The 11,632-nt window shown below is 47.1% G+C and overlaps 1 protein-coding gene across 6 annotated transcripts; it reads left to right on the top strand.

The window, feature by feature from the left end:
* Positions 1 to 4,438: 4,438 nt before the first annotated feature.
* tecrl2a (trans-2,3-enoyl-CoA reductase-like 2a) lies at positions 4,439 to 11,312 on the top strand. Of its 6 annotated transcripts, none has more exons than XM_046371850.1 (13): positions 4,439 to 4,634; positions 7,008 to 7,058; positions 7,292 to 7,343; positions 7,678 to 7,722; positions 8,644 to 8,747; positions 8,874 to 8,989; positions 9,631 to 9,736; positions 9,995 to 10,067; positions 10,155 to 10,198; positions 10,345 to 10,458; positions 10,546 to 10,634; positions 10,717 to 10,728; positions 10,843 to 11,312. In XM_046371850.1, exons 1-13 carry the CDS (start codon positions 4,527 to 4,529, stop codon positions 11,045 to 11,047), a joined length of 1,119 nt encoding a protein of 372 aa, XP_046227806.1. In that variant the 5' UTR covers positions 4,439 to 4,526; the 3' UTR covers positions 11,048 to 11,312. The 6 variants fall into 6 exon arrangements, with proteins under 6 accessions (XP_046227806.1, XP_046227807.1, XP_046227810.1 ...); XM_046371851.1 differs by having other exon boundaries at positions 4,442 to 4,622; XM_046371854.1 differs by having other exon boundaries at positions 4,443 to 4,634; positions 10,717 to 10,762; positions 10,843 to 10,971.
* The last annotated feature ends 320 nt before the right edge of the window (positions 11,313 to 11,632 follow it).

Here is an 11,632-nt window from a genome sequence, read left to right as displayed (position 1 = left end):
TTCAGCGGCAGAGCCGTTTCCTCTTCACTGCAGACACAGAGACGAGTGTGAAATGTCTACTTTGTGTTGAAGCCTGATGATAAACGCCGTTTAACTGCTGACGGGTTTCACGGGCAGAACGTCACACATCTCAGTTTGTTCTGGATCAGACGTGTCCAATCAGGACGCTTCAGTCACGTTCGTCAGCCTGACGCTGTTACCGCAGCGAACGTCTTACCTGAAGACTACAGCCTGCCTGCTATTTATTTTCCAGCAAATGGATTTTGATGAAGGTCATTTCTCAGAATTCTCATTATAACTTTTTGAACAACCCATTAGCTTTCTGAGAACTGAAATGAAAGCTTGTTTTTACCTTGGAAGGTAGTTAATGTGACCAGCCCTTAGCAGCATCTTTTCAGCTCTCAGTCTGGATGAAGTGAAAAAATTCTGTTCAGAAATGTCAACAAAAGGGCCCGATGGCTAACAAATGGAGGCCTCTCATCCCCCGTCTTTCATCTGACTCTGATCCAAACCCAGAACTCGTCGGATCACTCGGACTGGATTTCTCTCTGCACTCGTGTGTTCATGTACATTAGTGCAACCAGCTAATGCCTTCTAACAAGGAGAACTATAGATTAAAGAGGAACATAAAATATAAAATGGTCTCACTGCATTAACTGCTCTCTCCTTTAAACCAGGTGGAAATCAAACTCACTTTACTGCATCTAAACACGGAGCAGAACAATCGAGAGGCCGAGCTCCTCACAAAGCACAGTCTGTGAAGGGTGATCAAACAGGAACACATGAAACAAAACCATTTAAGAGCTTTCCTGGTTTGACTGTAAGGCCGAGTGCTGGGTCACCATCTCCCCCTGCTGGACAAACGCCGTACTGCAGGACACAAAGTGCAGTCTGCGTGCTGTAGATCAGCTTACAGATTGCAGTCTGCAGCAGGTACACCGCAGAGCGAGGAGGTGGCTCAGTGTCATTACTGGACTACAAAATTAATAAATAAGTGACCAGTTTTAATGCAAAGCAGGCAGATGAACATCAGCAGCAGCTTATTTGATTTCCAGTCAAAGCCTCCAACCCTTTGAGCACCAGAGGTCCCCACAGAGACCGGGTGGGGGAAAAGCTGCAGGGCGGCCAGCCTCAACACAGAACTGCAGATAAGGAACGAGCTGCTGGCTCAGACTGATCCATGTGTCTTTGAGACTTAAAGACGACGGTGCTGAGGGACTGTTTGTCTTTTGACATTTGTGGGAGAGCAGGGGGCGTGTCGGAGGAGGCAGTTTTGTAAAGTGAAGGGAAGGCTCCAAGGAAAACATTAATGACCGTGTGGATGTTCAGCCCCACTCACCACAGTAATCATTTTCATACGGTGCCTAAATGGAAGCATCCATGACAGCAAGTCCAGGTGCAGCTGCTCCACCTGCATGCTCTGAAATGAGCCTTCAGGGACCCTTGAGCAATAAATGAAAAACACGTGGAGTTGCTCCCACACACACACACACACACTCAGTGTACCTTCCCCACCACACCACACAACAGCGTCTGCACCACATTAAAAATCAGAGGCTCACAGAGTTCCTGCACAGGGCCATCAGACCTCTGCAGGGGAAACGGGAGGAGACGTCCTGCCGCCCACCATCAGCCCCCCCACACTGCTGTATCGCCTCCAGCATCTTCCCTGACTGTGGGCTCGCTCATTTAGAGGACCTACAGAAGTACTAAAAGCAGCATCCCGAGAGGTTAGCAGCTGATGCAGAATGATGAGAAAGTCAATGAAGACCTGCAGGACCAGCAGGCTTGTGATGCAGTCGTGGCTCCACAAACTTTTTCCCGAAAAGATCTCAACTACCAGCAAAGTTTTTCTAAAACTCATACAAATCTAAAAGTTTAAATATATTAAAGAGAGTTAAACTGTCGGGCGGACTGAAAAACGTCATCTTTCCATCTGCATGCAGATAAAGACCGAACTGTCCCTTTAAACACCACACAGTCCCTCCTAATGGAATCACATCTCCGTCTACGGACAAAGCGATGCTGCTGCTTCATGCAGTGGACCCTGAGCCCTCAGGTGCTCGTCACCTCCGAGGCTGAAGCTCCCCTGTGTGGGGTGAACACAGCTGCTGCATCAGCCCTCAGCCTCAGAAAGCAGTTCCTCCATGAACCCGCTCACAACGAGGTCTGTAGATCATCTCGGGTAACTGGGTCACGATTTCTGGAAGGAGACTTTGCTGTTGATGTTTCTGAGGAGGTTTGAGAGTCTGAAAGCCACAAGTGAAGGTCCATGAAGTTCTGCTGTCCGGAGCACCACAGGGAAGAGGAAACATGCAGTTTTGATTTTTAAGAGGGAGAAAATGTCTAAATGTAGGTACAGCAGTTACCTGACATCCTGGTATTTTTAAGACATTTTCTTATTTCAAACAGTACATCATCTCTCCTGAATTATTCATTTCAGAGTCCACAGAAATAAAGTTTTACATCCGAGACATTCTGCTGGCGCCTGTTGATGTGATTTTTAGTTTGGCTGCATAAGCAGATTAAGCATCTGCTTGTTCTGCCGTCATTCCTCACATAAATATGCCACATCTTCTCCTCCCCATCCTGTCTTTGTCCACAGACTGCCTCCCAGTCTCGCTCTTCACTAAATGCTGTGTGGTTTCCATTTGCCCGAGGCTGAGGTCTTTCGAGGTCTCCCTCAGGCAGCATCAGATCACAGCGAACACGTGCTCAACTCGGTTTTCATTGTTCGAATGAGACGAGTGGAGGAAAACCTCAGCAGGTTGAAGCCTGAGACGCTTCTCGCCAGCACAGTCTGACGGAGAACACCAACAGCTTCACAAATTCACGCTTTTGTTTGTGTACGCACATCTAAAATAAAACCTGTTGAGCAGGAGTTTTCTGCCCACAAGTTCAGCCTCGCAGAGGAGAATCAGTGCGCTTTGCTGCGACGGATCCTGCAGTATGAGTCACGCTTTCAGCAGAAACGGTGACTCTTTCATTTTATTTTCACTGGAAAAAACACAAACATGCTGATGATTTTTCGCTGTCAAGCTCCCTAACGTGTGTGTGTGAGTGTGTGTGTGTGTGTGTGTGTGTGTGTGAGTGTGTGTGTGTGTGTGCGTGTGTGTGCATCTGTAACGCCACAGTCCTGCATGCATCGTGATATGTTGGGACACATTTTACCTCCATCAGAAAACGTCAGTGCAGTCATCAGACTAAATGTTGGCACGGCGCTGGTCTGTGATGCTGTGCTTCAGGTCAGGTTTCGGTGAGGATGTACTGAGCTCTGTTTTATCTTGGTGTGTTTGTTATGCAACCACCCGGAGTGCAGTTTCAGCCTGTACGTCTCAGCCTGTATGGAAAAAAACTGAGAGGTATTAATACTGCATCCAGCAGTAAGTACAATAAGCTGTCGAATACAAACCACTCACTGCATTCTGTGCTGTGCAGAACCTGCTAGAAACTCCAGAGCCACACGGTCTGTCAGCCTTCTTTCAATTTAAAAAGAGCAAAGCTGCAGACACAAGCATCCAGTGAGTGAGATGCTGCACAAACAGCAGCAGGTTTTCCCATTGCCCTCATATGAGCTACAGTCTGTGATGTGTGAGCTGTTCACTGGTCCACGACGACGCAGCTCAACAGCTAGAAAAGACTCGTTTCAGCCAAACCTGCAGCAGATGTTCTCAGAGGGGGAATCAGAACCTTTAAGCTTTCATGACTACTTTGGTCTGAAAATCCAAGTATGAGGGACGTGCTGGTCATTTCACTGTTGGACATGTGGAGCGACCTGAGCTCCAGAACCGACCCGTGGACCACGTCGGCCTGCAACATCCTTAAAGAAAAATAAAACAAAATCAACAGAAGGCAGCTTCATGTTAATGAGTGTGGAGCTGAGGGACTACAGACGGCGCCGCCTGCAGTTAGACTGGACTAAAGCAGCTGTGAGGACAGAGACTGACTGTTTCAAAGAGGGGGAAAGCAAACTCACCATCAAGCAAAAGACAAGAAAACCCCTGAAACCAAAGATTTTTAAGTAAACAAAGTCAGCAATGTGCTGTCACACTGAGGCAGCCCCTCTCTGATGGAGGCTGTTAGCATCCTGTGTTGTCCTGACGACAAAAGTCAGGAAGAAAACTTTGCTGAATGATTTAGTGTTCAGCTTGTTTATTTGGGGTTTTGTTCCTAAAGACTCCTCACACCCAAACAGTTGTTGTGTCGTCTTCTGTATTTTATCATCCTTGATGTCCTCCAACACTTGTGTTCTGTTCTGTCTGCTCACTGGAGCCAAGTTGGACTTTTCTCTCAAGATACTTTGGCAAACAGAAAGAGAGAAGAGAGAGAGGAGGAGGAGGAGGAGGAGGAAGAGAGCATGTGCAGGGTTTGTCGAGTGCCTCGAGTAATTCTGAGTCCCAGCAGCATCTCAGAGGACAGATGGAGAGAGTAGGAGGAGGAGGAGGAGGAGGAGGAGGAGGAGGAGGCTGGGATGAATTAAGGGTCAGTCCAGGTTTGGTCCTCGACAGGAGTGGATCTTCTTCTGAATGTGTGTGAGGAATGAGTGTGTGTTGTGTTTGCTCATTCGCCCTGCACCGCGGACACAGTCACCCTCCGCCATGACTCGGACCAGCTTCTTCGAGGTGAGTCTGAAGGTCGGTCACTTTCTGATGAAGATTTTATATTTTACTTTGTTACACGAGGCCTCGCTTTGAGTAATATTTGATGTGGGCCCAGCAACATTTGTGAAATAATTAATAAGTTTGCATTATTAACTTTTTCTCCATCATCTTAACGGTTTTCATACTTTGAAGCATCTTCAGAAGCTCTTGTTTTTCAACCCTGAAGCCTCATTTACTGTGCGAACGAGACAAACTCTTTATCTTATCTCGCGAGCATGTTGACACTGAGCACAACACGTGGAGGGACCGAAAGCTCACGTCGTACTGATCCTGCTCAGCTGCTTTATGATATCAGAGCTCTCTGAGACAACACTGAGCTGGAGCTCCTGACGAGTAACTAACCCGCTGCCAAGAGCAGCAGGCCCCGACCTCCAGCTCATTAACAAAACGCTGCGGGACGTGAGCCACGAGCTCAGCAACTGTGACACAAAGGCTGCAGGCCAGTTAGCAAACACTGAAGCGGTTTAATTGTGACGGTGATGGAAGTCATGAGTTCAGCTGAGGAAACTGAAACCACCCGCTACAACCACCAAATGGTTAGCTTAGCAATTAGCATACAGCCGCTGGCCTGGCTCTGTTCAAGGTAGGTCTGTCGTGATGTAAGCTGATCATGGTAACACAAAAATACTGGCATCATGTTAATACACATGATATCACGTAAATGATCATGTGGTTCGGGTTGGCCACCTCATTCATCAGCTGTCAGGTTAAGAGACTTCTTCAGCTGCTGTCCACCACTTACTGAAGCCAGAGAACGTCAACCGAAAACACAGATCACCTCTGATGTCAAACTAAGAGTTTTAAAATGACATACAGAGAGGAAAAATTCATTTGAAAAACCCAGATGAGCTCGTACGCACATGTTGTGATCTGCTCTGTGTGACCTGTGCTGTCAGCTGTGCCGTGTACTCCCACAGGAGGACAGGAGCGTCTGATAATCAGGTTTACAAGGACACAGCACGCAGCCCTAATGGCGCCCCTGATGCATCAACATGTGGACCCAGGACGCAGCTGTGAAGGAAGGCAGATGGAGGCAAAACAAACTCGCCTCCCTTTGCTGAGACGCCGAGACGGGCTGCACAGGGCGACACGAGGGACTACGTCACAGCTACAACCGTGAAGGTGTTTTATTGTGAAAGTCTTACCGTGTTGGGAAGTTCGGTCACCGCCGGCCCGGTTTGAAGATGTGATCGACTTCAGGAGGCGAAACTGAAAGAGAATTCATGACTAAAATAAGTTTGGACTTGCGATTAAGTGACTTACAAACTTGTGTTTTTTTCCTTCACAAACAGCAGAAGGCTCAGCTTTCTCTCCTTCTCCGTCCTGACTGTGCAGTCAGCACATCTTTAGGTATCCATTAGTGGGTTATTACACCATCCGGTAAGGGAGGCCATTTAGCTGGGACAGCTCTGCTGAGCAGCACAGTATGGAGTGCTCTCAGGCCAGATTGTGGGCCCCACCCACCATCCTGGATGCATATGCTCTACATCACTGACATGGTCTCATTAAGAGGAGGAAGAGCAGGACAAGACGCTGGACAGGCTGGACAGGCTGGACAGGCTGGACAGGCTGGACAGCAGGACCCCAGAGGAGAGTCTCAGCTCTGTGTTTTATTCATATTTCATTCACACCTTCAGCGTTGATTCAGTATTACTGATTATATTATATATAGTATTAATGATGTCTGATAACAGATAAAAACATACAAAAGCAACATCGATTGATTGACCAATTGATACATCATTCATTCATTCATTCATTCATAGAAGATCCTCCAGATCACTCCAGATATGAAAGTGGGCCTACTCACCACTTTGACTGATGTTCTCACTTTTTATCTGCTCCAAAGCTGTCTGATGCCACCAGGACGTAGCTGAAAGAAAAGAGAGAAACTGTGACAGCCTACAGGCCTCACGAACACGTCTGAGCAACGCGTTCATTTTACGGAACAAATCAATGTGATCATCGGATGCAAAGAAGGAGCGCACGTTCACAAAAAGCTTCTTAAACACGTCATCATCACTCGAAGCAGAGCTGCACTTCAGTCAGAGTTAGTCAACATGAAAAGGTGAAGCAGCTCAGAGTCAAACCAGTGAAGCAGAGGCAGGAAGTGTAAAACAAAACATACACATGGAGAGAGTGAACTACAAAATAAAACAGGAAATGACTAAAAACCCTGACGCAGAGACAGTTGAGGGTGATCAGGCACTGAGAGCTGCTGAGAAATCTTGATGACGTAAATCAGAAATATTCTGTGAGAACAATAACAGACAGCGTCTCTGTGTGTGTGTGTGTGTGTGTATGGACTTACCTGTTAGCTTGTGCTTCATGTTGTGTTTTCTTCAGGTGAAGGTCCTGGATGCCGACACCAAAGAGCCGCTTTGCCTTTTAGATAAGGTAAGCTGACATGACTTCCCTTTGGTTTCCTGTCAGGTTGTTTTGTCATTTCCTCCCACAGTTTGACGTCAACATTCTGCACCAGCTTGTTCCAACTTCATTAAAAATACATCACATTTACCCCGAGCAAAATATTCAAATATTCCTTTTTTTAGGCCCAACATATGGACAACACTCTGCAGATGCATTTTCTGCATGAGCTTCAGATGTTCTAAGCTTTGTCTCCCCTTCAGGTGGAGCCCTGCTCAACCGTCGCAGACATCAAGAGCCTTTTTCACAAATCATGTGAGTGTCAAAGCAAACACTGCTGCGTTATTGTCTCTTATTTACTGTGAAGTAAACCTTGAATGAGATAGAAATGATATCACGCCGCCTTCCCAGAGAGACGTCCTGTTAAAAACTCTTTCTTGCTGGCTCCTCTGAAGCCTGCAGCAGTTCTGTCGTCGTTGTGGGTCTGGTCAGAAACGTGACCAAATGTTTGCCATTGGCTTCAGAGCAGCACAACTCCGCATTATTCCACTGTGATCAATTATTATTGGGCCTGAGGCCAAAATCTGCAGTGCCAGCTCTGTCCAACCCTGTGTGTGTGTGTGTGTGTGTGTGTGTGTGATCCACTCAGATCCCCACTGGTATCCAGCAAGACAGGCCCTGAAGCTGGATCCCAGTAAGTAGCCTTGCTGTGAGTATTTACTGTATGTGTATGCATCAGTGTCTCAAGAACAGCATTAAAGCTCCACGACTAAAACGCTGTGGAACCTGCAGACAACCCTCCATCCATCCATTTTCTACAGCCAGGTCAGGGTCGCAGGGGGGCTGGAGCCTATCCCAGCTGACTCCAGGTTCACCCTGGACTGGGCGCCAGTCAGTCGCAGGGCTGACACACAAAGACAGTCAACCACACGAGCACACACACACTCACACCTCGAGGCAAAGTAGAGCAGTCAGTTAACCTGGTGTGCATGTTTTGGGGAGAACCTGGAGAAAACCCACGCAGGCACAGGGAGAACATGCAAACTCCACACAGAAGAGCCCAGACCGGGATTCGAACCTGGAACCCTCTTGTTGTGAGGCGACAGCGCTCATCAAAAGATGAACTGGTGGCCAAAACTCACTGCTTTTAGCCAGTTCATTCACCAATTCTGACAAAATTTCACAGAAACGTCTGAAAGAACTAAAGACAAAAGTCAGCGCCCATTCGTCAGCACCCGTAACTCAGTAACTGAGCATGCTCAATAACGTTTGCGGCTCTGGAGGTGAACGAGGGGCCCCGTCACATCGTCTGTTCTTCCTTCATGTCCTCTGTGAGAGGCAGCTGCTTCCATCCTCATTGATTTCAGCTCACACTGAAAGGCAGCACGTCTTGTTACTGAAAAGCAGAGTGGAGACTTTGGCTAAAAGCTATGTGGGCCACTTACCCTTGAGGATAGTCTAAAAATGTCATCCAATTAGTACAACATAGTGTCTGTGCCCACATGAACCTGATCAGACTTTTAGTCTAGTTTTAGCCACAGCACGCAGGACTGAGACACGACCGATCGTCTCCACTGGAAGCCACAAAACATTTTCTTTTCTTCTTCTTTTTCAGAGGAGAAATCGCTCAGAGACGATGAAATCTTACAGAATCTGCCAGTTGGGACCAGTGCCACCATGTACTTCAGAGATCTCGGTCCACAGCTGGGTTGGACTATGGTGAGACGAGGCAGCAGCACTGAGAGGGCTGAAAACAGAAATCAGCGTCATAATTCTCCCAGCATGGCTGTGAGCTGAGCGGCAGACAGATGAAGGTTTAAAGTTCATCTCTTCTTCTGTCTGCAGGTGTTTGTCGCAGAGTGCATTGGGCCTCTTCTCGCCTACCTCCTCTTCTACTTCCGAGTCCCGTACATTTACTCCCACAGATACGCCTTCACCTCCAGTCCGCACCCTGTTGTCCCGTACGTGGGGAAAACAAACTACGACATGCAGGTTTCCTGTCACGATTCAGATGAGAAGACTGATGCCCTTCACTGTCATGTACGAAGCTGCCGCCAGCAGCAGCTTAGCTTAGCTTAGCTTAGCGGCCTCGCTGTGTTTGTGCTAAGCTACGCTAACGGGTTGTCGTTGTTGCAGGCTTTCTATTTTCTGGCTTGATTTTGGATGCTTTCGGTGACTTTAGTTCTAAAAAAGTGAACAGTGACAAATTTTGCGACTTATTCAGACCATCAGAGAAAGGCCAAATAGTCCGACTGTTCTTCTCCCTAACATACAACGTCCCCTTAGCTAACTGTCCATCTTTTCAATACAGCTCCAAGTTATGCAAATACATTCAAACTTCCATATTATGTCACCTGGCGACTGTTAGCAGCGTTTCGGGCGCCTGCTAACTACTTTTATCGGAGAAGAGCTGGCGCCTGCGTCTTCCTTCTGTCGTATCAGTCTGTTCATCTGAGGAAATAAACATGTCAAACTAGGCTTAAATTATTCATTATTTCAGTATTTATTCAAGTTATATGATAACATCGCACACTGTAACAAGGAGCTCAGTTAAATATTCCTCTTTGTACTCCTGACCTTTTCCCTGCTCTTTGTCTGTCAGGCTGGCCTGTGCCTGTCACACCTTCCACTACATGAAGAGGTTGATTGAGACCGTCTTTGTGCATCGTTTCGCCCACGGGACCATGCCTCTCAGGACCATAGTCAGGGTGAGGACAGAGCCTCAGCTGACGGGCTCGCCTCGTGGCCTCCTTTCAGGTGTCCTCTGCCAGCTGTTGTGGTGCTGCTTTTAGCCTGAGGACTCTGAGGACACAGTGTCCTGATGAGGACAGGCAGTTATTACAGGTCTTCTAGTGCAGTGCGTAGAAACGAACTGAAAGCAAGAAACACATTTTACAGTTTAAATGCTGTGATGAAACAATTTTCACAGAGTGAAACACATTTGTACTGTTTGTTTCCTCTGGCAGAACTGTGCTTATTACTGGGGTTTCTCAGCCTGGTTGGCCTACTACATCAACCACCCTCTTTATACACCTCCATGTGAGTCAGCACATCAACACACACACACACACACACTTTCCCTGCATTTGCTGAAGCTCTTCTACACCAGCGTGTCTGTCTTCACAGCTTTCGGGGAGCTGCAGGTTAACTATGCATTCATCATGTTTGTGGTACGTAAACTGGAAGCGAAGCCGTGGCGCTGGCGTATCCACGTTTGGCTCTCGTGTCAGAGTGTGTGGGACCAACATGGACTCGGTGTGTGTGTGTGTGTGTGTGTGTGTGACTGTCAGGTGTGAAATGCTTGTTTCTGCTCCAGGTGTGTGAGCTGGGAAACTTTTCCATACACGTGACTCTGAGAGCGGATGGTAAGCTGCTGAGCTCGTTTATCCATTTAGAGCTTAAAGGAGGAATACACCAAAATGTTTACATTGTATGTGAAACCATTCACTTCCCCATTTGATAAATAGCTTCTTTAGCTTTAATGTTATTTATTTGTTTCCACTAAACTGTTTGACAGGATCGAGGAGCAGAAGGTTTCCTGTGCCGACTAAGAACCCCTTCACGTGGCTGTTTTTCTTTGTATCCTGCCCAAACTACACATACGAGGTAACAGGAAGTATTTTTAGTCATTCATGGCAGCTGTTCCTGTCAGCCATGCTTGCATATTTACCGCACTGTGTCTGTACAGGTCGGAGCTTGGGTGAGCTTTTCCATCATGACCCAGTGTCTTCCAGGTACGGACAGCACGTCAGGTTTGGTTGGCCCGTTCAGCGCCGGTAACAAAGTTCTAACATCCGACTGCTTTGTCCTCCAGTTGCTTTGTACACATTACTGGGGTTCGTTCAGATGAGCATCTGGGCCAAAGGGAAGCACAGAGCCTACAGCAGGGAGTTCAAGGACTATCCCAGCCTCCGGGTGGCCATCATCCCTCTGATTCTCTGACGGGAACCCCAAACACGACCTGCTGCAGCACACGCGATCGACCGATCGACCGCTGTGCAAGTTCCTCATATCTGTGAACGAACTGAAAGCAGTTTGAGTGGGAGTTACGGCAAGACACTGGGACATTTTGTTTCAGCGAGTTTGGGTTTCTTCACAGTAGTTTGATGTCACGGTTGTGATATTAGATGAATCTTCATCACATTCACTGAGCTGCTCACACGTAGCTGCTGGCACAAATTCGATTTGAACCAGTGAGTAGCTGTGGCTGCACGCTGACTCATGTTGTGTTACTTTTTGTTAATGATGACAGATTACAGCACTAATAAAGTTTTCAGATTAGAGAAGTTTCTTTCATTATGCCGTGTGGTTCTGTTCCCACTTTAAGTGAAAGAAGCTCATTATGAAGTGCCTAAACTGAAATGTCACCACATCCATTCAAGAGTGCAACATCACTTTTAGTCAGACATTCAGTTGTTGCTGATATTAATCTTGTCTGCCGTGTATCTCAGACTGTCGAAGTGAAACTGCTGGCGCTGGTGTGTACAGGACTCGAGTCTGCGGATCCTTCTGATCTCAGGTTTTATTAAACTGTTAGAACCTGTTTCCTAATAATGTGAATGTAAGTATTCTCAAGCAGTTCTAGTGTTAAAAAAAATCAGATC

This window comes from Scatophagus argus, chromosome 18, assembly GCF_020382885.2.
Source record: "Scatophagus argus isolate fScaArg1 chromosome 18, fScaArg1.pri, whole genome shotgun sequence".
NCBI classification, from domain to species: domain Eukaryota; kingdom Metazoa; phylum Chordata; class Actinopteri; family Scatophagidae; genus Scatophagus; species Scatophagus argus.
This window is presented reverse-complemented; position numbering and strand designations above follow the sequence as displayed.